Source organism: Rutilus rutilus (assembly GCF_951802725.1).
Source record: "Rutilus rutilus genome assembly, chromosome: 15".
In the NCBI taxonomy this organism is placed as follows: Eukaryota; Metazoa; Chordata; class Actinopteri; order Cypriniformes; family Leuciscidae; genus Rutilus; species Rutilus rutilus.
Window position 1 is genome coordinate 34,213,333 of NC_140220.1, and position 25,909 is coordinate 34,239,241.

Here is a 25,909-nt window from a genome sequence, read left to right on the forward strand (position 1 = left end):
AATATAGAGCAGAGAAGAGAATAACAAGTAAAACAGCCTATTTAACCAAAGACTGGAAACTCAAAGTGGCAGATTTCAGTCTCCAAAACAGCAATCATAAATAGCAAGAGTACATAAAAAAATGTTTTACTTTAAGACCAAGTGGAGGTCTTGATTTAACAAACAAATAATCTTGCAAGATATGGTAACACCCACATCATGAATGAATAATACACAGTATACAGTATACATCACCTAATTAATATTCAAGAGCCAGGCTGATAAGGTTTATAACGGTTAAAGGTGCAGTGTGTGATTTTTAGCGGCATCTAGAGGTGAAGTTGCGAATTGCAACCAACAAATGTTACGGCGGGCGACAGGAAAAGATGTGGTCTGAGACAGCAGAGAGTAGCCAGTTAAGCAATGAGGTTTCTTTACAAAGATAAATTAAGAAATTAGGTTTACTTTATTATTCAGTAAAACGATATGTTATTGCGAGTATTATTGTTACTTGTTCATCATTGTGTCAGTGTTTTATTCGCTGACTTTAGCTAGCTTCCTTGCACGAAGAACAACGTAGTGACGAAACGCTTTTGTCCGTTTAGGGCCACTGTAGAAACATGTCGGCGCATTTCACTGTAAGGGGACCCACGGTGTATGTAGATAGAAATGCCTCCATCTAAGGTAATAAAAACATAACGGTTCATTAAAGCTACACTGTGTAGGATTTTCTCCCATCTAGTGGTGAAATTGTTTATGACTACCAACTGAATATTACTTTCTAGCCCCTCCCATTCCGAGGGCGTTTTAACTCCTACGGTGGCCGTGTTATTTCAAATCTGCCGGCATTCGCGAGTAATCTCCCCCTCGCATTCGTCACGGTGCCACTAAGTGTCAAAACGCGAAAGGCGAAGCTTGAATTTCCAGGTATGTCCCTCTTTGGCTAATGTATTTTCAAGATGGAGGCGCAACATGGCTGCCGCCATTCGAGCGACTCGCTCGTATGTATTCTAAATGGCAGATTCTACGCTTACGAGAATACTTGATTAGTTGGTAGAAGTAATTACACATTAATGAGCACATATCATTTTGAAAGAAAGTGTTTTTGCTAAGAATCAACTTAAAAAAAATTACACAGTGTAGCTTTAAGTAAGATATAGTAATAAGGTAAGGTAGATCTTGCATTTCTGTCAACAGATCCTCCTAAATATTACACAATGCACCTTTGAGTTAATGTTGTGAAGTATTTTTATTCATTTTTTACTAAAATGACATTTTGCAAATATCAAAATTCATAGAAACATGTTATATGCAATTTATTTTGTTGAAAATTTGACAAAATACCCTGGCATAACTAAACAAAAACAAAACATCTACTGCACCTTGGCATTTTCCTATGATGGATCCAAAGTCATCTCTAGCTGACCTGAAAGAGAGCATGAAGCACATTAGAAGCACGTCGATAAATAAGGCCCAAGGACTTTAAATATGATGATAACAATAAAGATATTGTTCTAAAAATCGTTCTAAGTATAAACTAACAGCAGAATCCACAACAGAAATATAATGTTAATGGCAGAGAAATAATATCATTGGAATCACATTTAGAATGATTTTTTTTTCCAGCTGATGAATAATGAAAACATTGCCAGCCAATCAGAATCCACTCTACTTAATGCTGGGTACACACCAAAAGATAATCGGGCTGATTTTGGGCCGATTTCCCCCCTTCCGACAATCCTAGCTATGTCCCGATTATCTTGATGGTTCAACAGATTATCTTATCAGATTTTCCCTTGGTGTGAGGTGTGTTGAGAGTGTCCGAACCTGCTCGGAAGAACTTACATTTACGATTAGAAATCCTGATGTGTGGGGGGAACTCCGAGGACAAACACGTTCTGGAGATTATCACGTGAAACTAAACAATATCCAATCAGAAAGCGAGATAATGGACGACACGGTCATTCTCACACACACACACTTGCAGGAAGCTGAGTGTTAAGGGTTCAGTGGGGTTCTATAGAGGGATTAAATAACTTTTTCTAAAGAGACAATAAATCCAATAAAGAATAAATAAAGACAATAAAGAATGAATATATTTCTGTATAAAAGGTTATATATAATGGTGGGTACAATTACCCTGGTAAATCCAGAGTTCTCGCGAGAGCGCAAGTTGAATTTGCTCAGCGAGTTACTCTGGTGTCCAGTAATGATGCTCATTAAATATGCCCCTCGATCTGAGCTGCACCAATCACATCGGGTTATCTGATATAGGCGGGCCAGAGGCGAGATGACGACAGCGCTGTGACGTCGAAGTCATTAGTAAACATTGCAAGATGGCTATGGATGAACACCAGTTGTTTGAAACGGCTTTGGCCGCTACAATGAACGAGTTAGACTTGGCTTTTTATCTAAAACAGGAACAGAAGACGCCGCTCGAATTCTTCCTTTTCAAGAAGGAGGTCTTTGCCGACCGGATACGGTAAGAGTCTAATCTACCAGTTAGCTTCGCTGGTAGCTAAGTGATGTTGTGATTGGTCGTTGTGTTATCCAATTGCGTGCAGTGAGATTTTCAAATGCATGCTTGGTGCCGCCCCTCGAGCTGGACGATTTTCATTAGTCGACGCCAGACCATTAATCTTTCAGATTTAGGTCTGGATTTCCAGGCTAGGGTATAATGGTTTTTTCACATGAATTTTCTGTGAAAATCATTCCAAACACTATCATCGCAATTTCTTCCTGCATATCATCCGCCATGCTGATTCTGAAGTCTCGCGTGATTTTGCGAGAATTCCTGTGTTCACAGTCGAGACTCTGGTTGAAAATCTGTTTGTGTGTGTGTGTGTGTGTGGACACACACTATAGGAGCAAAACGCTTAAATCTAGGATTTTTTGTCCTCATGTTTGTGGTCTATCACATTTTGAAATTCTTATAAGATGTAAACAATCTTTTGGTGTGTGTACCCAGCATTAAAGAACTCAAGCATTTAAAGCAACAAAACTGCAGCGCATGCTTAGAATAGACAGAACAGCATCACCCGCTAGTGTGGACGCTAATATAGTTAGCGTTCTTGGTGTGAACTGGCCTTTACACGTGAGTGTTTTGAGTTCACATCAGCCTCAGTAAGTAAATGTTGTAGAATGGGGAGAAACTATAGGTTTTTTTAGGTTAAGAAATTTGATATTTAGGGATTGTTTTCAGAACATCAGGCTCCGAATTTCTTAAATCATGAAGCGTGACACTTTCAATTCTGTGTGAGATGATTAGCTGGTGCTAGCGTAATAAATCACACCTACTGAAACTGAATTGTACATGAAAACACACATACATACATTTAAAAATACATCATCTGTGCCAAATCATCAATCTCAGAAATAGCTTTGCTCAGTTGAACAGCACCCGAGACAAGAGGGTGAAAAATTAACCAATTATAGAAAGGGCAAACATTTCCAATCGATGTGCAGAATTACCTAATTTCCACGCATTGGTCCTGAACCACAGCCAGGAGCTTCCCATTACTGCACAGAAGAAAAAGAAATAAATATATAAACAAAATGGGGGAAAAGAAGACAGAATGATTGTGTAAGCAAACATGGGGCCAAAAATAAACATTTCTGACACAGAGAACATTCTCTTCCATCTGGAAATCAATAGCTAATTAAAGCTTGCCATCTCTGCTTGTGTTGCACTGTTTTGCATAACCAGATAACTGGCAGGAACAAGAACAGTGTGAAAAAAAAAATGAGTTTGATTGAGATTACGTAGCTTGCATCCACAAACAGATGTTTAATTCAAATCGGATATCTCACAAGAACCAAAGCACACAAAATAATGATTTCCTGAAAACCCACGAAACGTTTCAGGTCGCGCATGTAACCATGGTTCCCTGAGAAGGGGAACGAGACACTGCGTCCTAGAGGTCATGCTTGAGGCGTTACCCAAAATGTCCTCTAGAGGACGCAGTGTCTCGTTCCCCTTCTCAGGGAACCATGGTTACATGAGTAACAGAGAATGTCTAATAAGGGGAGAACTTCCACTCTCACTACACTTCCGGCTTCTGAACTGGTTGCAGTTCCACTCTGGCTCCATATGAGGGCGCTCACAGGACAAGTGCAGAATGAATTGAGGTCTATGGCGCTATACCCCTCAAAATCCACTTTTCTCAGGATATCATTTTTTGTCTAGTAATTTGAATGTTGTATTCGAAAGGAGATGCAAAGAAATTACACATTGCTGGGTGTTAGATTTTTTAGAGTCACTTATTTGCTTTAAAAAGTCTTTTAAAATGTGGTAAAAACAATACCGGTATTGTTTAAACAATATAAAATATAAAAAATTGTTATATTATTGTTATATTTTATTGTTATAACCGCTATTTTTACGGTAAAAAGCGGTATTCTCAGGTCGTAATCAGTCCTTCACTGACCAATCAGCGTTCATTAGCAGAATGCTAGCGTGTTATGGGCAACAACAACTCAACCTGTAAGAAATCGAAAGGACATAAGTACTCGTTCATTCAACTTTCGACCTATAACCCATGTTGAACTTGCAAAACCTACAATCAAACCTGAGATTTCTCAACGGCAATCGGGTGAAAGAGACAAATTTGGCCGTCAAGCTCCATAGACTCCCATTCATTTTGCACTCATGGGCGATCGCCCCCAGTGGAGCTCTGGTGGAACTACAACCAAAATTCGGTACAATAGGACTTAATAGTGAGTGGCCAGGCTCTCCGTAGACGGGCTCTGTGAGTAACCTGAGACGTTCCCCATCTAATGAGAACTTGCACTGCGTCATCTAGAGGACATTTTGGGGAACGCCTCCAGCATGACCTGTAGAGGACACAATGGCTACGTTTACATGCAACCAAATAATCCGTTAGTAATCGGACTGACGGCTCAATCGGACTGAAAAGCCTTCAAGTAAACACAGGGTTTCTGCAGGGTTTGGTCAGTCAAATTTAAGACTTTTTAAGACCCTTTTATGACCATTATGATTGAAATTTATGACCTACACGAATTACGAAAAATTCATTAAAATTCCTTTCAAAAGTTTTTTTTTTTTTTATTGACTTTCATTGAAAGCAACAAGATGTATTATTGAAATGCCTAAAGACAGCTCCAACGCCTTCTTACCCAGTGTGCAATATGCTTGATACTGATTATTTGCAACGGGCTTGAGCCAACTACTAAACACACCATCTTTGATCCATGGATCGTTAAATGTACACTTTCCCATTGTGATAGACCGGGAGATTTCAGTTAGGGCTGGGCAATATGACCAAAGGCAATTATCACGATAATTGTTTTATATTAGTCAATATCGATAAGTATCACGAAAAATGTCAAATCTTTATTTCTTTCGAGTTTAAAGGCAGACTGTTGCTTCTAAGTGAAAGTTGTAGAAACCAGAGAGTTAATTGTGGTTTTAAACTAACTTTACTCGTTATTGTCAGAAAATATAATGACAAACACTTGCTAAAACAGGTGAACATTTCAGAAATCTGAGGTAGGACATTCAAACATTTGTCATTTGTCCTTAACAAAATAAATATCTTTATTGGGAAAATAATTACTTAGTTTCTGCATCTGCTAATAGGGGTCAAGTCTTGAAACAGGTTTGTGTTGCCTAACTTTGATGGCACGTATCTTCAGGAAATGTATGAAAAACAGAAGCCTAAATACATTATTAAATACTGTAAATATTCCATTAGTCCTTTAATACATTATCAGCACTAATAATATAATAAAATTCAATATGTATATCCCACATTGTGCAGTTAATATTACTAGGCTAATGTAAATCCATGGTAAATGATGGGAGATTGTAGACGGAAAAGCTGTATCGTTGCGCACCGTGTTTCTCCTGTTTGTCAGCGCTGTTTCATCTGCCTTTAAACTGGTTTAAGTCACTGAGACAGCGTGTTCTTCACTGAATTCAAGCACTTCTCACTGGATCTTGTGACCGAGACCGATCGGAGTAAACGCATCAGTTCTATTGAGCTCGCGCTGCCGTTTGGACTTGGAGCCGAGCGGGTAAATGGTCCGTGTGGCGCGCGTTTCAAATGAGCGTTCCGCTTTTGGCGCATTTAACATTATGCCGCCAGCGCATTTTCAGGGGGAAAAGGCAATGGTAGAACCATAGACTGTAAGGGTAGAACCAACGAATGAACGAGCATATCAATTTAAGACGTGGCTAAATTAAATTTATGACCTTGTATGGAAAATCCGGACGTTTTTATGACTTTTTATGGCCTAAAATTCTTATTATTAAATTTAAGACGTTTTATGACTTTTTATGACTCCGCGGAAACCCTGTAAACACCTTAATCGATCCAAATGAAATTTCGATCCGATTGAAAGGGGTGGTTTATTCCTTTTCTAAGCCGATCGAGAGAACATGCAAACACTTATTTGGATTGAAAAGCGAAACTGAAAGGACATAATGACGTATGACGCACGGTACGAGCTGTTGTTCCTGTTATATAAAGCGTCATATAAATGAGTGTCCCGTCATCCTAAAATTCTCCTTTCACTCAGCGTCTGTGAAGTGGAGCAGGTCAACGTCCCACCAGTCCTTGTTTCAGATTCTCATCCAGAGACGACTGGTTTTGGCCATTTTTACTGCGTGATAAATAGGCTCTAAATAGCACAGCACAACGGTTCATATGCTCATTTACACCAAATTATGACCAGAAATGGATCAATATTAAGTCTGCTGTTTAAAACAATGTAAGAGAATAGTTAGTATGTGCAAACAGCGGGAAACTGTGTATTCGTGCAGTTGTGCACGTCAAAAAATCTATTCTGATTTTAAGCTTGTGACATATAAACGCGCACATCAACCCGATCACATGACTGAATTCAGTCCGATTGAAACAAAAGTTGTGCATGTAAAATTAGCCAGTGTCTCGTTCCCATTCGAAAGGGAACATTAAAGGTTTCTCATGTAACCATGGTTCCCTGAGAAGGGGAACGAGACACTGCATCCTCTAGAGGTCACGCTGAAGGCGTTCTCCAAAATGTCCTCTGGAGGACGCAGTGCGAGTTCCCATTTTAAAGGAAAACACTGTTGTTGCAGTTATAATGAACCTAAAACAATTCTAGACCCAGAAGAGTCTAAATTAGGGACACATTATCTTATTCACTTTAGTAAGGCAGAGTCAGTGAGGTGAGGATGATCGATATACAGCACATGCTGAAGCATCAAGTGCAAAAGAGCTTTTCACACTGTAGATGAACCTGCCAAAACATGCCTGGAATAGACTGACCCAAACTCTCTGTAAAGCTTTTATGGTATTACCTTGCCAGCACCAGTTGCCAGTTCACTTGTTTGGTTGCGAGGCGAACCAGCCCAGGTGGCAGAGTTGAACTGGACGGGCTGAAATACAGAGAGAAGTACCGAGACTGGACTGAATTATTCAGCAAGGCACATTAAATTGATCAAAAGTGACAGCAAATACATTTACCCATTTACAAAATTTCTATTTCAAATAAATGCTGCTCTTTCTAGTTATGGAATCCTGAAAACAAATGTATCATGTCTACCACAAAAATATTATAAGCACAACTGTTTTCAACATTGATAATAATAAGAAATGCTTCCTGAGACCAAAATCAGCATATTAGAATATGATTTCTGAAGGATCATGTGACACTGAAGACTGGAGTAATGATGCTGAAAAACAAGTTTTGACGTCACAGGAATAATTTACAGTTATTTTTAAATATTGTAATAATACTGTATTTTTGATCAAATGCAGCCTTGATGAGCTTGATCTATTATCAATTCTAAATGCATTATACTTCACTGTAAACACAACAAGAAGGGAGGATATCTCACCTGTACCAAAGGTAGTGCAGAATGAACCTAAAGGGTCCTGGAAGACACAATATTTAGATTGTTGACTATCATTCAAATAATATGACTGCCATGTTATGCAATTGTTGGAGTAATGCAAACCAGCTTATACAGACTTTTAAAAATATAATCAGTGTTGTTATTATTACCTAAATTAAAATAAATAAATTAAAATAAGAGGTAAAAATTTGAATATTAGATGAAAAACTTAAACTTAAAAAATTTGAACTTTGAACAAATATTGCCTTGGCAACTAACTGAATTAAGCTGAAGTGCTAAGAAATGCAAATGCTATATAGAAATAGAAAAAAATATGAATGGAAAAAAATACAAAAACTTACTCTAAAACTGAAAATATAAATAAGCTAATTTGAAATTAGTTAATACAATTAATACAAATTATGATATAAATAAAAAAAAAATATGAGAACATTTTAAAAATATATATAATTATAAATTTTTATATTTCTCATGATAAAACTGGAAATAATCTGACTTCACAAGTAGATTTATAAGCAACTTGATTTGGCAACTTGACTAAATTTATGATTAGGATCAGGTATTGTATAATTCCAAAGTTTATTTTATATTGAGTAAACACATCTGGCAAATAAACACATTCACACTGCAACACTGTTCTCTGTAAAGCTGCTTTGTAATGATGGCTGTGTCTCAAGCATGTGAGCTGCCGACCTAGACAACACTGGCATTGCAGCCTTCACAATCTTTACCTAACTAACTTACCTAAAACATGTTCAATATTACTGACTATAATTATGCAACCCCTCTGGATTCATATGCATACATACATATAGCAAACATGTTCTGCATCTTATCCTTGCTGTTCATACCTGTTACTGCCTTTGCAACGAGTGAAGAGTTGTGTTCCTTCAATCCACGTAGCTGGGGGGAAAAAATCAAACACAAAAAGCCTGATTTCACACTCACAGTATAATGTATAAACAGGACTGTTTGTATCAGCTGGCACTAGCCTGTTAAATGGACAATTTAAGCAGATCAACTTGCACCTATACTCCCAAAACAAGCAGCTGGAGATTATATGTGAGTGACAATATACTAACAAATGTATATGAAAAGCTGTAAATCATCATGAAGATATTTATTACATAATAATAATAATAATATTTACAGAATATAACCCCTGGATGATGGAACTTGGTTACGTGGCTCAAAACAACTTGCGCAGAACTGATCTGATATAAAACATATCGGGTAAGAAAATAATTTATTCAAAGAAAGTTGGAATATTTCGACAAACCTGCGTGTCTGTTTCGGATGGCCACTCTGTGTTAACAAGTAAATCGTATAATATATTCTCCTCTTCGTCTTCCAGAATAATATCACCTGCCATGTTTTCAATGAACTGGAAGGCACACACGTCACACTACGGCGGCCTGCGAGGTACATATAAAGGAGCCGATGATCTTTTCAATTTTGCGTCGGATTATCTATAAGTTGTTTTCTCAGCGTATATGCAATTAAAATATGAATTGCATTAATTTTACATTTCCTTTATATATTTTCTGTCATTAAAAACAAGATCAGCGGAACTGAAGCGAGGACGCGCAATCCGCACGGACCGATTTTCCCTACTTACACCCTGTCAAAAGAAAACCAGCAGCAGCACACGTTACTTCCGGTGAGAGACTCGCAGTCGCAGGAGTTTGACACCATGGCAGCTTACGGCGGTGAGATTTACCTGTCAACATTTATTAATAAATTGAGTGTGTGGTTAAACTGTGTGAAATTGTATCTACTTATTTTGACTTACAGAAATGGGAGTAATGCCTGAAATTGCACAGGCGGTGGAAGAAATGGACTGGCTGTGAGTTGTCTCCTAGTTCAGGGGTTTTCAATATTTTTGACCACACTTCGAAAACCCCTGTCATAGTTCTTACACGCCTCATAAGTTAGTAATCCATGCATAATTAAAGTAGGTATTGAGTTGGTCTTCTCTTTCAGGTTGCCAACAGACATTCAGGCCGAATCCATCCCGTTGATCCTGGGTGGAGGAGACGTGCTTATGGTGAGATCCCCGTCATAACCAGTGCAGTGTGTGTGTGTGTGTGTGTGTGTGTGTGTGTGTGTGTGATCACCACCTCTGTACTCACCTGTGTGTTTATGTTCACAGGCTGCTGAGACTGGGAGTGGAAAAACTGGAGTGAGTGTGAAACCTTTCTCATAAATCAATGCCGAGTGTGGGGTTTTTTGGTGACTGTGCACTTTGTTATAAAAAATATATTCTATTTTATTAAATATAGTATATATATATATATAATGTATAGGATATGTGAAATGTGAACACAAAATGAATGTGGTCTTGTAGGCCTTCAGTATTCCAGTCATCCAAATAGTCTACGAGACCCTTAAAGACCAGCTGGAGGGGAAGAAGGGACGCAGTGCTGTGAAGACAGGAGGAGCAGGTATTAAACTATAAGATCATCAATATATACTAATATATATACATAGCCTTGGTCTCTCTTATTTTACACTGACATACCATACATTTTTTTTAAAGAAATTTGTTCAACAGAAGACAATTAAACATGGTTAACTTTACCTTCAATGTCTGAAGTATTTTGAGACGACTAGCGAATTTCATTTCAGAAACTACTTTCCTGACATTTGCTCTCATATATCTGATAAATTATTATTTTCAATTCATTGATTGTTGTTCCTGGATTTGTTGTCCACCCCAGTTTTCAATAAATGGCAGATGAACCCCTATGACAGAAGTACAGCATTTGGTGAGTGTTTAACATTTATATGTAAAAGGCCTAACCTGGATTGATCCTGATTTCTTCATTGTGATTCTGCAATCTTAGAATTATTATATTCATTGTTGTTTTTCCCCTCAGCTATTGGTGCTGATGGCCTGTGCTGTCAGAGCAGAGAGTTCAAAGAATGGCATGGCTGTCGTTCAACCAAAGGAGTCACAAAAGGTCAGAGAACATCCTTTTTGAGTTTTCTGTCTAAAAACCAAGGGAATCCTGTAAGATTCATTCTTCACTCCTTTTCCTCCAGGGAGGTATTATTATGAGGTGACCTGTCACGATCAGGGGCTGTGTAGAGTGGGCTGGTCTTCTGCCCAGGCATCACTGGACTTGGGTATGTTTCTGTATGACCTCATTACATTGATCTGGTTATTACATAACTTCAGTTATAATATTGTTTGTTATCGTGTTTTTACCCCTCTCTTAGGAACGGATAAATATGGATTTGGCTTCGGAGGAACTGGAAAGAAATCTCACAATAAGCAGTTTGACAGTTATGGAGAGGTAAGGCATAATGAGGGCCTTTTGATTTGATACTCCACTTTTAGAGGTTTGACATGATTTATGTCTTTTCCAGGAATTCACTATGCACGACACCATCGGATGCTACATAGATGTGGATAAAGGCCATGTGTCATTCTCTAAAAATGGTTAGGTTTGTTTTTATGCCTTTGAGATATTTGTATTCAATAAATTAATAACATTTCATATAATTGAGCATGTTGTCATACATATGGCATGTTGAATGTCATTCAGGTCACACTTCTGAACTGGGTCAGTAAGATTATTTTTATTTTTATTTTAATTAATGCTTTTATTTATCAAGGATGGAATAAATTGATTAAAAGTGACATAAGATATTTATTAAGATTTCTATTTCAAATAAATGCTGTTCTTATGAATTTCTGTTAATCAAAGACTCCTGAAAAAAATGGTGGCATGACTGTTTTCAACATTGATGATAATAATGAGAAATGTTTCTTGAGCACCAAATCAGCATATTAGAATGATTGCTGAAGGATCATGTGATGATAAAATGATGAAAACTCAGCTTTGCCATTACAGGAAAATTATAAAAAAAATTAAATGGAAGTTATTTTAAGTTGTAACAAGCCTTGGTGGTGAGCATTAAAATCTTACTAACCCCATATTTTGAAACTAGTGTACACCTATAAATGTTTTGTATCACAATATTTCTTTGGTACCAGTGTACTATGCAGCCTTTTAATGCAAATGCCACTGTTACTGACTCCTGATTGGCTTTCCCAGGTAATGATCTGGGTTTGGCTTTTGAGATTCCTCCGCAGCTGAAAAACCAGCCCTTCTTTGCATCCTGTGTGCTGAAGGTATCTGGCATATACACAACTAGCTACTCTTTACATATAATAAACAACCCTCTCGTTGCTACGTAACGTTTCTCTTACACACCAGCTGTTCTTGAAATGTGTATTTATGTCAATCAAACACAGAATGCTGAACTGAAATTCAACTTTGGCGATGAACCTTTAAAAAACCAACCTAAAGATGGATATGTGGCCCTGAACCAGGCTTCAGATGGTCATGTGGTCAAATCCAGCCAGACAGGTGAGCTTCAAATCAAATTAATTTCTTACTGCCTGCAGGGCTTGTATTAATGTTTTCTTGCATTCTGCCTGTCATGTGTTTTTGTCCTCAGGCAGTGCTAAAGTGAGTCAGGTCAAAGCCAGTTCTAACGCCCCCAAAGCGCTCATCATTGAGCCGTCGAAAGAGCTGGCTGAACAAACCCTCAATAATGTCAACCAGTTCAAGAAATATGTTGACAATCCCAAACTAAGGTGAGCTGAGATTGACATCGGAGCTGCAGTGAGTTTGATTATTGTAGTGTCTGGTGATGGTTTGGCGTTAACTGAACATCATGATGTTATTGCAGGGAACTTCTGATAATCGGAGGAGTGGCTGCTAAAGAACAGCTCTCCGTTTTAGAAAGCGGGGTAAGTGTCCAAAGGGCGGTATATCGAGTTTGTAAGATATATCGATTATATATGTTTTAAACGATATGAAAGGAGGCGATACCGTTTATATCGATAGGCTACAGTAGTTTGATACGAGCACATCTGAAAAGTAGCGGAGGACGCAGTGTGAGCTGCTGCAGTGAAAGTACATAGTACAATTTGTCCTAAACGTGATATTAAGGGCTTCAAAATAACTGGTAAGATATAGTTAAGTTTAATTAAAGCAGCTTGCCCAGTCAGATGCTCTGACAGATACTGTTGCTGACTGACAGATTGCGCTGTTTAATGCGTTTGAGATGTGGTGCTTTCCTCAGTGCTTAACTTACATTTCACAGGTATATTCTCCATCTGTAAATGTTTGAAAGTCAAACAAATTTGTCCATTTCACTGTTAGGGGAGGACGAGCCTTCTGCAAGCGAATCTCCACTAAAATCTAAGCTTCCGTGAATAAGCGCCGCCGCGCACATGCGCGCCAAACCGAATAGTAGCGCAATAATTCGGACTAAAATATACGGTAATACTTTATAATAACTGCACGCTATTAATCATTAGTTAAGCATTAGTTAACAGTTAATTCGTAATTTATAAAGCATTAAAGGGATACTCCACTTTTTTTGGAAATAGGCTCATTTTACAACTCCCCCAGAGTTAAACAGTTGAGTTTTACCGTTTTCGAATCCATTCAGCCGATCTCCGGGTCTGGCGGTACCGCTTTTAGCATAGCTTAGCATAGATCATTGAATCGGACATGACCATTAGCATCTCTCTCAAAAAAAAATGACCAAAGAGTTTCGATATTTTTCCTATTTAAAACTTGACTCTTCTGTAGTTACATCGTGTACTAAGACCGACAGAAAATGTAAAGTTGCGATTTTCTAGGCTGATATGGCTAGGGACTATACTCTCATTCCTGCGTAATAATCAAGAAACTTTGCTGCCGTACCATGGCGTAATGATATGACGCAGCGCCTGAAAATAGGTCTAATAGGTTAGACAAACTTCCGGTCACGTTGGAAGTTACTGAGCTGAGGACTATTTTTAGGCGCTGCGTTATATCATTACGCCTGCTGGAATGATTTTCCGTCGGTCTTAGTACACGATGTAACTACAGAAGAGTCACGTTTTAAATAGGAAAAATATCGAAACTCTTTGGTCATTTTTTTGAGAGAGATGCTAATGGTCTTGTCCGATTCAATGATCTATGCTAAGCTATGCTAAAAGTGGTACCGCCAGACCCGGAGATCGACTGAATGGATTCGAAAACGGTAAAACTCAACTGTTTAACTCGGTGGGAGTTGTAAAATGAGCCTATTTCCAAAAAAAGTGGAGTATCCCTTTAATAGACATTAATAAGCAGTTTATAAATACAGTTATAAATGCTTTAATCTTGATTTTAAAGCATATCTATTATGTGTTTAATAATTGTATTTTCATACTTTATTAATGATCAATGTATCATTTCTAAATGAAGTATAGCATTATTTACAAACCGGTTATTTAGGAGTTGTCAGTGGTTCATAAGATCACTTAGAAAGTGTAAGTAAATGATTAATAAACTGTTTAAATACATATTATTATTATTATTCAGACATGAATACATGTTACAACACGATGATATATTCCGGCAGTCACGTTCCCCTGACTTGCCCACATTAATGCAACTACAATTTTGGCAGTCGTGTTCTTCTGACTTGCCCACGTTTATATACATGTACTCTCGGCAGTCGCGTTCCTTTGACTTGTCAAGGCTGCTTGCACAAACTTCATAGTTATAGTACCTCACGTTCAGAGGATGTAAGCATTGTTGGCATTTCATGTTCAACCAATTTCTTAATTTTATTCTGCATTTCTGAAACGGTTTGTGTTCCCCAGCGGGAACGTCCTTCTTGCAAAGGAACGATTCGAGCGGCGTCTTCTGTTCCTGTTTTAGATAAAAAGCCAAGTCTAACTCGTTCATTGTAGCGGCCAAAGCCGTTTCAAACAACTGGTGTTCATCCATAGCCATCTTGCAATGTTTACTAATGACTTCGACGTCACAGCGCTGTCGTCATCTCGCCTCTGCCCCGCCTGTATCAGATAACCCGATGTGATTGGTGCAGCTCAGATCGAGGGGCATATTTAATGAGCATCATTACTGGACACCAGAGTAACTCGCTGAGCAAATTCAACTTGTGCTCTCGCGAGAACTCTGGATTACCAGGGTACCAAATCAGCATATTAGAGTGATCATGATCATGTGACACTAAAGACTGGAGTCATGGTGGTCTTGGACTGAAAAAGGGTGTCTTAGACCATATAGAATTCAAAACATTAGACTATAATAGAGTTTAGAACCATTTACAACATTAAACAAAGTTTACAATACTATGTATCTTTCTGTATGAAGACTTTATCACTTCATTGTCCTTTTAGGTTGACATTGTGGTTGGGACCCCAGGAAGACTGGATGATCTCATATCCACAGGAAAGCTGGATCTATCCCAAGTCCGCTTCCTGGTGCTGGATGAGTGTGTATGTTGAACACTTAAGCTTATGCAATTCTGTACAGTTTAGCATTAAAGGAGTAGGAGTTCATGGCATGCTGTTGATTTCACTGTAAATATTTTTTACTTTTTAACTAAAATTGAATGTGATGTTTTAATAAAAACCAGTATAAATGTTTACCATCATCAAGGTTATAGGGTAAATTTAGCTTAACATATGGGAAAGTGTACAAAAGAAATGCTTTTATTCTGGTTTAATGAATGTGTTCAGGATGGACTTCTCTCAGCTGGCTACACAGACTTTATCATGAGGGTCTACAACCAGATCCCTCAGGTGACCTCAGATGGCAAGAGACTACAGGTGAGCAAAGCTCTGATACCTGTTTACCATGAATACGCACTAGAGTTGTTCATAAATGAACCACGTGTGTGTTGTAGGTGATCGTTTGCTCCGCCACGCTGCACTCATTCGATGTGAAGAAGCTCTCAGAGAAGATCATGCATTTCCCCACATGGGTGGATCTGAAGGGAGAAGATTCGGTACCAGAAACGGTCCATCACGTGGTGGTGCCAGTCAACCCAAAAAATGACAGGCTTTGGGAGAAACTGGGAAAGAACCACATCAGGGTACATATGTAGCAAACATCTCACTTCATCATGCCTTTGCCGATATGTACAAAAAGTCTAAATCAGTGAGGTTGTGTCTTCCCAGACCGATGAAGTTCATGCCAAGGATGACACGCGACCTGGAGCCAACACCGCAGGTATGAATCATCCAGAAAATATATGAATGCTTCCATGCTCGTATTATCAATTCTGAACATTTCAAAAGGACCTTGACTTGGTCTGATATAAAGGTCTTGCAGTGAATCATTTTCATATGGCTTTATCAGAGATGTGGTCAGAGGCCATTAAGATTCTGAAGGGAGAGTATGCGATCAGAGCCATTAAGGAGCATAAGATGGATCAGGCCATCATCTTCTGCAGGACAAAGATCGACTGCGACAATATGGAGCTGCACTTCATCAAGCAGGGAGGAGGTGAGGCGGGCTTTTAGTCGAACGGCCATTATATCCAATCACATCTGGATGCAAACATGTGGCTTTTACTACAGGGCCAGACAAGAAAGGACACCAGTTTTCTTGTGTCTGTCTTCATGGTGACAGGAAACCAAATGAGCGCAAATATAACTTGGAGCGATTCAAGGTAAAGAAAAAGAAAAAGAATAAATCGTGCCATTGAATAACTTTATTAATTATAGTCACGTCTTATAAAAGTATTCTTTTATCATCCTCACTTTAGAAACAGGAAGTGAAGTTTCTGATTTGCACAGATGTGGCTGCTAGAGGAATCGATATCCGCGGTGTTCCTTATGGTAAGAATTTCTCTGTTTCCTATAACTAGTATACGGAATGATTTTTAATTATCATTGTTTTTTGCCACAATAATAACTTCTATCTATCTATCTATCTATCTATCTATCTATCTATCTATCTATCTATAAATTATATATAAAAAATGTGTGTATATATATATATATATATATATATATATATATATATATATATATATATATATATATATATATATATATATATATATAATTCTTTATTTTTGTTTTATTAAATATAGTAAATAAACATTAAATTATTTTTATATATATATATATATATATATATATATATATATATATATATTTTTTTTTATATATATATATATATAGTAATAATTTAATGTTTATTTACTATATTTAATAAAAACAAAAATAAATAATAATAATAATAATAATAATTATTATTATTATTATTATTATTATTTATTTTGGTTTATTAAATAAATCATTAATTAATAATAGTTTATAAATAGATGATTTTTATATATATGATTTTTTTATATATATATATAAAAAATGTATATATATATGTAATTCTTTATTTTTGTTTTTATTAAATATAGTAAATAAACATTAAATTAATATATATATATATATATATATATATATATATAGTAATAATTTTATGTTTATTTACTATATTTAATAAAAACAAAAATAAATTATTATTATTATTATTATTATTATTATTATTAATTTTGGTTTATTATTAAATAAATCATTAATTAATAATAGTTTATAAATAGATGAATATTCTATTAATATTCATTCCAATTTAATTTGCAAAATGATTGCAATTGTTTAACTGTCAAGTTAAAATGCTATGCTTACTTAATTTATGCAAAAAATAAATGCATAGCCCATGAACAGTTGTTTTCTGTTAAATGCACAGAGTTGTTGAGTGCGGTTTAACAAATCCAGCAACGTGCCTTTTATTAATAGACCTGTTGTTTAAAAAAACATAAGTTAAAAATTCAATCAAGTCTATCTGAAATTAATTCAAAAATGGATAATTGCAATATTGCGTCCTGTTTTGCAGTGATAAACGTGACTCTGCCAGATGAGAAGCAGAACTACGTTCACCGCATTGGAAGAGTTGGCAGAGCGGACAGGTGACGGCCAGCGTTTGTCTTGTATCGTTACGTGTAGATTGCAATCTTGTCAGTGTTTGTGTGAATATTTGTGATGTCCCTACAGGATGGGTTTGGCTATATCCCTGGTTGCAATGGAGAAAGAGAAAGTAAGTAGGAAGTACAGGAGAACCGGTATAAATGTATTTTGTTTGTGTGTCTGTTGTTAATTGTGTGTTTGTGTGTGTGGTGCACACAGGTGTGGTACCACGTTTGTGCCAGCAGAGGGAAAGGCTGCTATAACACCAGACTCAAAGAGAGCGGAGGATGCACTATTTGGTACAACGAGAAAGAGGTGAGAACTGCATTTGCATGACATTAACAATATTCTAACTTATTTTATCCTTATTCTAACTGTGCCTCTGTTTTAGTTGTTGTCAGAAGTCGAGGAGCATCTGAAATGTACCATTACTCAGTGTGAACCTGACATCAAAGTTCCTGTTGATGAATTTGACGGCAAAGTGACGTACGGGCAGCGCAGGGCTACCGGGGGTGAGTGTTTTCAGATGTCCTGTTTGTAGGCCATTCACGTTGTATCTCTATCACTCATCTCCATATCTATTCCCACACCCCACCCCCCACCCCCCAGGTGGTCTCTATAAGGGCCATGTGGATATATTGGCCCCGACCGTACAGGAACTGGCCAACCTGGAGAGAGAGGCACAAACTTCCTTCCTTCAACTCAGCTATCTACCCAACCAGCTCTTTAAAGCATTCTAGAAACACACTCGCATGCGTCACGCTCAAATAATCACAAATGAAGACGCTAGAGGACAAGAATGTTTCACTAACTTTACATAATACATGTATTTAATTTCTGGTTCAAGTGGTTTGAATGCAAATTAGAAATTTGCTTGTGCTATTATGTACTTTTCTTTGATCAATTGATTGTTTTCAATTGATTTTCTTTAATATTTTAAATATTGAAGAAATGTAAAAATTGGTTTTGTTTTTCCAAAGCATTGTTAATAATGCAAGTGGTCAACCTGAAATAAATGAAGAGAGCATAATGCTTCTGTTTTCTTCAGTTATTGTGTTTACAACATATTAGCAGAGCTCATCTTTACAGTATTTGAGAAAACTCCGGTGAAATTTTAATTGAATCAAATGGAAAGAGGCAGTCGATGGAAAATGTTCTTTTTTTTTTTACTAAAAATATCTAAAAATGTAATATTTTTAATATTATTTTCATATAATTAGAGCTAAACAATCTATTATAAATGTATTACTTATACTACAGGCTACTAATCACAATAAGCATACATTAAATAACGTACGGCAAATAACAAGCACAAGAAAAAAATTCAACAAATTTTTTCAAACAATGTTTAAAAATGCTGAATAGTTATTGGGCAAGAAACCCTATAGATTACATAATCATATACATTTAATATAAAAAAAATTTCAGTCAACCATACTCACTGTGCTCCAGTACCTCATACTAACACTAGATGGCGGGCTTGTCCTAATGAAGAGATGTCCACTCTCTGAGAACTGCTGAGACGTCCATTGTAGGGTTCATGTCATAAGCACTACTTTTATTTATAGTTGAGCAAAGTCCAAAAGAGGGCAATGAAGTTAAATGTCATTAATAATCTAAAATTGCATCACTGTACTCGCAGTAATCCAGCACGCATGTGTTATGGCAGACTCCTGTTTAAACTCAAAATCACACACACAGGAGGACGTCTCTCTGTAATTATACCCAAACTAACAGCACTGCTCGTAAACAACCCTGCATTTTAAACTAATCCACACCAGACCACACACACACACACCTCAACTTACATTCCTACCCTAAATTCGATTACATAATATGGTTACTTATGGATTCATACAACAGATGGGACATCACAGAGCCTGTCGGTACATAAGCACTCTGATCAAGTTCCTGACCATAATACTCAACCTCTGTCCTAAACCAGAACCAACGTATCAAAAGTGAGATGTTTAAAAGTTTTTTTTTTTGTCTGTACTTCTCTTTTCATGTTATGTAACTGCAGTAGCTCTGTATATATATATATATGTGTGTGTGTGTGTGTGTGTGTGTATGTTTCCACTCCCAAGCATCTTTGGGAGCAAATGGTTTCCAGCTGCCAGAGCCAGTCTTACTTCCAATGGTGAAACGGTGACACTATACGTTTGTCCGCCTTTTGCTCACTTCCTAAACCCTGCAGTCTCACACTTAACCCATTCAGCATGCTCCTCGACAGACTAATGACACATTTCAGACAGATAATATTGCATTTTTCTCATGTCTGAAGGCCATTTTCTTCACATAAATGGTGAAAAGGTGCAGAAAGAACAAAGATTAGACAATGTAAAAATGTAACCAGGGGCCCACAGCAAGATTAAAAGCCGGTCCAGATGGAATCTTGTCTTTTTTGTGCAAAAAATCTGTGGGATTGATTTAAATGTGTTAAACAGAGCTACGGGCCTGCATTCTCATGTTCAAATTAGTTGAAAGCTGCGTCCAAATATGCCTATACTTCCATACTATAGTAGGCGAAAAACAGTATGCGAGCCGAATTCAAAATATTCATGAACAGTATTCATAAAAGAGTGGGGTAAAAGTACCCAGATGACCTATTACTTCCCATGAGATTCTGAAGTGTGCAGTCAATAGACATTTTTCTGTCCCATGAGGCCAAAAGAGGATTTGTGAATGGCAGTGAGGAGATGCAATTGACGTCATAGTGGATGTAGTACGTCCGAATTTCATTCATAGTACACACATTCATTCTACATAAATCGTACTTTTTCAACAGTCACAAACTAAATTTAAAACTAAATGTAGTACCTGCTATATAAGACCTTATGTAGTCTCGCCCCTTTTCAGCGCTGCGCTCGTTGTCTTTTGACTTCCGGTCTGTATTTTCACAGCGATTTTGCGTGTTTGAACGGCTCGTTTTAAAATCTTCCCGGTCGACTGACATTTGTTTAGTCATCTGCTTTAAACATTACAGTCCTCATGATAACTTTCGTTAACTTTACATCAAGTAAATCCACTTCAAGCTAATTACTCATGGACAGCCATAGAAATATACAGAGCGACCGCAAAACGGAAGTTAAAAGACAATATTCTAAAGATGGCGGCGCCCTCGTCTCTCTGGCGCATATTTAACGTTAGTAGGCTATGCCAATTTGGACGCATTGCAAACATTTCATGATTGACAGCAGGCGTTCAGGTTGAAAATGTTGAGTCAAACAGCTCCATAAGTTCAGAAACATTCCAGGAAGCTGTTAACGGTAAAGTCTCCACCTTTCTTTACCCAGTTTTGACTGTTGTGAGGGATTTATGTTGGAACGACGGATTACAGTTAAAAAAAACCCAAAAGACAGGAAGTCCCGCCCACACAGCCATAGGGCATTTCCTCTGCACCTGGTGATGAGAAATGCCCCTGTGGCAGGTAACAGACATCAGATATGTTCAGAGTGAGAGCTAGTGTCTTGACTGAAAAAAAAAAAAACCTTATATATTCAAAATTGAGCCAGATCGTTGTCCAGCAAGTAAAAGGTTCTCCCACAGTTCTCCTCCTCCCTCATACTTGCTGTATCAAACACACTGTGGTACACGTGTGAGTGATGTCTTGGTTATGCTGAACCAAATACCTGAGGAAGAAATGGCTTCTGGAGTTACAACATGCCTTGATGATGCACATGTTTCTCGGTCAGTAAGAGCAGATCTTCACACAGTGAAGAGACGGGAGCAGATAAAGGACACCGGAAGTGCTATCCTCTAATGGGAATTGTTATGATTTAGCTACTGTAATCATGATTGACTATGACCCTTAACAGTTGTAATGTGTTACACTCCTGTATGTGTGTGTATGTGTGTGTGAACTCTCAGACTCACCCCTGAGGCTAAAGGAAAGGTGCACTGAATCAATCTGACAGCATGAGTCACTGCTAAAGACACTTTTCACACACACACACATAAAGTGTTACTAAGAGCACAGTCTAAAAGTTTGGGGTCAGTTTCTTTCTTTTTTTTATTATTACTTTTATTGCACAAGGAAACAATATATTTAACAAAAGTGACAGTAAAGACATTTATAATGTTACAAAAATAAAAACAGTTCTTTTGAACTTTCTATTCATCAAAGAATCCTAAAAAACGGGTTTCCAACGGGAAAAACACCCCCAGGACAATTGTTTTCAACATTAATAATAAAAATAAATGTTTCTTGAGAACAAAATCGGCATATTATAATGATCATGTGACACTGAAGACTGGAGTAACGATGCTGAAAATTCAGCTTTGCCATCACAACAACTACTTATATATTAATTATAACATAAAGCATGTAATCACTTGATGACAGGAGGAGGAGGAGGAGGAGGAGGAGAAAGGGGTGTGAATACTCATAAATGCCGAAGTCTTGAACTGTGCCCACATTAAACGGGACAGTCAGAGTTTAGTTTGTCACTAATGAATGGTTTATCTCATTTCTCTCCATCTCTCCCTCTCTCTTTCTCCCTTTTCCATACCCATGGGTGACATTCACAAATGTGCTTTGATCCGCTGCCAGACGGCACAAAGCGTACTCCAGGGAGAGGAGAGAAAGAAGGGAAGGGAAAGGAGGAAAGAGCGAGGAGGAGTAAATGGATTTCAGTTACTGTAAGTCTTTAAGAAACTCCGGATCCCTCAGGGATCTCTGGAAAAACTGCAACCCAAAGCCTAAACCCCACCTGACTGACACTTTCCTTATAACAGTCCTGTTACTCACACAACTGACCGCTACACTACTCAACTACCCATTCATATTCCCTGTCTAGGCTGACACAGTTTCAGAGAGCTTGTGAAAAAGTTGATTTAGTGCTTGAAGAACATTCCTTTGACTCATCACTCTGTGTCGCTGAGGATGACCCTAAACCCAGCGTGAACTTTGACCCCTCACCTCGAACCCTCCCTGGACGACCCGCTCAGAGCACTGTGACCGTCCGGCGGAGAGGACTCGCACTCATCCGTCTAACCATCTGTCTGTTTCTGCACTGTCGTCTATCGCTGTGCTCGTGTGTCTCTTCTCAAAGGCCGACTCTCATCCATCAGCCTGAGGATTCCTTCTCTTTCTGACCCTCTGTCAATACTGAACTCACTCTTTCTCTGACCTCTCATTCAATCCCTCATTCACTTCTTTTTGTGTCCTCTGTCTCCATTGATGCGATGCCGCTGCCTCTTGTTTGACTCTACTTGATCAGTTAGTTAGGTTGCTTACTGCCTTATGACTGCAAAAAAACAAGTTTCCTGATTGAGCTTTTAAGGCCTGTTCATACCAAGTGCGATAAAACACGTTTTTAGATGCATGTTCATTTTTGTGCCTTGCTTTGTAAAGAAAATGTAACATTTGCTAAAAAAAAAAAAAAAAAAGTAAGTATATAGTAAAATAAAAGTAATATTTTAAAACTAATTTTACAATAAATATTACAACAAATAATATTTTTTAATATTACTTTTTTAATTGTAATAATATTATTATTTTTTAAATAATAAAATACATTTTACAAAAAAAAAAAAAAATACATTTAAACTTTAAAATGATTACTTTATTTTAATTATAATATTTAAAAAATACATTTACAATATTTTGTGTTGGGTCAGAGAAAATTGACTGGGCAAGTAGAAATCTAAAACTACTAAACAGCTTTTTTTATTTTACTGTTGAGCTCTGGAAGGAAAAAGAAAAAGTGCTGAAAGGCAGAATTAGTAAAACAGGCCTTTAATCACTAAATGTTTTGTTGTTTATTTCTGGAAAGAAAGGGTCCGTTCCTTTTTAATAAACAAAAATAAATAAATGCAATCTTTAGTTATTCACTAACATTGAATGGAAAATTGCAGCATGAACGTCCGACCTAAAACACTGTTTGTGATGTACAACAGAAAAACACTCAAAAGAGTTCAGAATGACACGAAAGTGAGCAAATAACTGTGAACTATCTATTTAAATACTCCTTGCATTCACTCTATATAATGCGATACACAGCAAGTGAAACGAAAAGTGTTAAGGCAGGTTGCACAACCCACCCACCCACACACACACACACCTAGACAACTCAATACCTTGTCTCTGATTTCACCCAGAACATATTGCTCCACTGCCTCATCTGTCAGTAGTGGGATGGAGAGATGACTGGCGCCTAAATCATAGCAGCTGTGTCTGCAGTGAACGGCCCCGTCCCGTGCTCATTAACGGCAGGAGCCCCTATATCTCACTCACTGCAGCTCGCCGATCCCCTGACGCCCACTGCGGATAGATGATACCTGCACTACGCTTTACTGGTGGTAACTGGATGAGGAGGGAGAGAAAGAGAGAACCAATTTAAGTGAAAGAAGAACTGCAGAGTCTAGACTGAATAATGAGAACAAATTGAGCATGTTATAACATTAGGGTATGAACACTATGAACGGGACAGGCATCCCGACAGGTATCGCATGAGAAATCACAGCTGGTTCTGTGACAGCCTAGGACTTTATATTTTATTTATAATATACTATAGTCTAAATAGTTGTAAATAACTAAATATTATTACGTATTAAAGTCTACATGTCTAAACACATTTTGAAAATCTAGATTGGTGTGTTTTTGTAATAATAATAATAATAAAAAAGAAGCTTAAATATATAAATTGAAATATCAATACTAATTAAATAAATAGCCTATAAAAATATTACAGATGAAATGTACAAAAATATACATTAGCGTACATTAATGAAAAATTGAGGCTAAGCTAGTATGGGACCCAAGTTTTGCTTTAGTTATTGATACATTTGTATTCTTAATTCAATTAAGAAGATTAGCGAAAATAGCAAAACACTTTTAAAAAAAATAAATAGAAATATCAATATAATTAAACAAAAACTTGATTGACTAAATTGATTAATAGCATATTTTTTTTATTAAATAATAATATAAATTGAAATATCAAAAGATTCAACAAATTTAAAAAGAAATATAATATATATAATCTAATATATAATATATATTAAAAACTAAATATAATATAAATATATAAAAATAAGCATAATTAATGAAAAAAATGAAATTAATTATGAAAATGGACCTAAGTGTTCCTTTAAAGTTATTTAATGATTAAATTCAATGGTTAAAATACTCAATAATTCGAGTTATTAAAATGACTCTTCCCATAATTTTTTATTTTTTTTTATTGCTTAAACAATTTCTTTTCTCTAAACTCTACACAGAAAGCTTTACTTTTTGGCTGTTCATTTACGCGACAACAGGGTTTTGTGGGCCTGAAAATGCACGCTTTTGAAAACACGTTTCAAAGTGCATGTTTATGAAAACGTTACAGTTATCGTCTCCATGTAAACAACAAAATGCAAATTTGTGAAAATGCTGACGTAATGCGTAGTTGCGTTTCCCGCGTTCAGTCTACAGGAGAGTAACTGGCCTGGCATCATCACACAGCGTTTTCATTTTCGCGGATCCGTGTCCAGAAAAAAGCGAAGGAAAATGTTGCGGTGTACACGTAGGCCTACCCTAATTCCCAACCACAATAAACACAAAACCGGACCCAGAACTTCGGAAACTCGGCTTGAATACAAGGGGAGTGTAATCAAGGTAAAGCAGAACAGGACTGAACTGATCAACAACTACAGAGAACTGTAATGCAGGAAAAACAGGAACAGAGCACACTGAAAACTAAACTTACATGTGTTGCTTTATAGCTATTGGTTAGTGTATATTTCCCATCAACTCCATTATTTGATTGCTTTTGATACACTAACTTTGGTCACAGACTGAAATGATTGAGCTTGACGAATATTCAACACTGTCTCCTGTACTGACAAGCATCAACTCTCTCTGTCAGATCCACAAAGCTATTACTGACCCATATGTCTCTAGAGTGTTTCAGCAAATCATCACACACATGATTTCCTACACATGCACACACACACACACACACACAATGAAACACTTCCACATGCTTGAATTTACACCAAGTCCATTGATTTATGTGTGCGGTAGATAGCCTAAACTGACAGAAGTCGCCTCTACAGAGATGTGTCGTTTATATGATCCGTGATGGTCATCCGACATGAGGCTCAAGTGTGTGTGTGTGTGGGGGGGGGGACTTAATTGATGTCAAAGCAGCTCTTCCTAACGGGACACTGGTGGATTTTTTTGCCTCTGTCCTTGACTCTGCTTTAGGGTGACATTGGTCCGGACAGCAATTCGCCTTTTCCCTGTGAGCATTCAGACACACACACACAAAAAAAAAAAAAAACTAGCTAGTCAGTTACAGTAATTCACA

The 25,909-nt window shown here is 37.2% G+C and overlaps 2 protein-coding genes across 3 annotated transcripts in view; one reads left to right on the forward strand and one right to left on the reverse strand.

Annotated features, from left to right (window-relative positions):
• The window catches only part of nbas (NBAS subunit of NRZ tethering complex), a 201,533-nt gene extending 192,263 nt beyond the window's left edge, over positions 1-9,270 (reverse strand). For both annotated transcript variants that reach the window (XM_084431969.1, XM_084431968.1), the window contains exons 1-6: positions 9,120-9,270; positions 8,692-8,743; positions 7,823-7,859; positions 7,283-7,360; positions 3,451-3,498; positions 1,362-1,405 (exon numbers count right to left, since the gene is read on the reverse strand). In XM_084431969.1, the coding sequence (XP_084288095.1) occupies positions 1,362-1,405; positions 3,451-3,498; positions 7,283-7,360; positions 7,823-7,859; positions 8,692-8,743; positions 9,120-9,212 (352 nt within the window). In that variant the 5' untranslated portion in view covers positions 9,213-9,270. The remainder of the gene's footprint in view (positions 1-1,361; positions 1,406-3,450; positions 3,499-7,282; positions 7,361-7,822; positions 7,860-8,691; positions 8,744-9,119) is intronic.
• Positions 9,271-9,430: 160 nt separating this feature from the next.
• On the forward strand, positions 9,431-18,642 carry ddx1 (DEAD (Asp-Glu-Ala-Asp) box helicase 1). Its single transcript, XM_084431981.1, has 26 exons — positions 9,431-9,549; positions 9,635-9,686; positions 9,824-9,887; positions 9,993-10,022; positions 10,188-10,284; positions 10,561-10,608; positions 10,720-10,803; positions 10,886-10,969; positions 11,063-11,139; positions 11,213-11,285; positions 11,905-11,981; positions 12,105-12,219; positions 12,311-12,449; positions 12,545-12,605; positions 15,039-15,137; positions 15,381-15,470; positions 15,548-15,736; positions 15,822-15,873; positions 16,003-16,149; positions 16,224-16,315; positions 16,412-16,484; positions 17,542-17,614; positions 17,700-17,742; positions 17,832-17,927; positions 18,004-18,124; positions 18,222-18,642. Exons 1-26 carry the CDS (start codon positions 9,534-9,536, stop codon positions 18,350-18,352), a joined length of 2,223 nt encoding a protein of 740 aa, XP_084288107.1. The 5' UTR covers positions 9,431-9,533; the 3' UTR covers positions 18,353-18,642.
• The last annotated feature ends 7,267 nt before the right edge of the window (positions 18,643-25,909 follow it).

Coding starts and splice junctions, on each gene's coding strand:
- ddx1 (XM_084431981.1), top strand. Junction 9,888..9,992: donor GTGGAGGAGACGTGCTTATG/GTGAGATCCCCG, acceptor TTATGTTCACAG/GCTGCTGAGACTGGGAGTGG. Junction 16,485..17,541: donor TATCCGCGGTGTTCCTTATG/GTAAGAATTTCT, acceptor CCTGTTTTGCAG/TGATAAACGTGACTCTGCCA.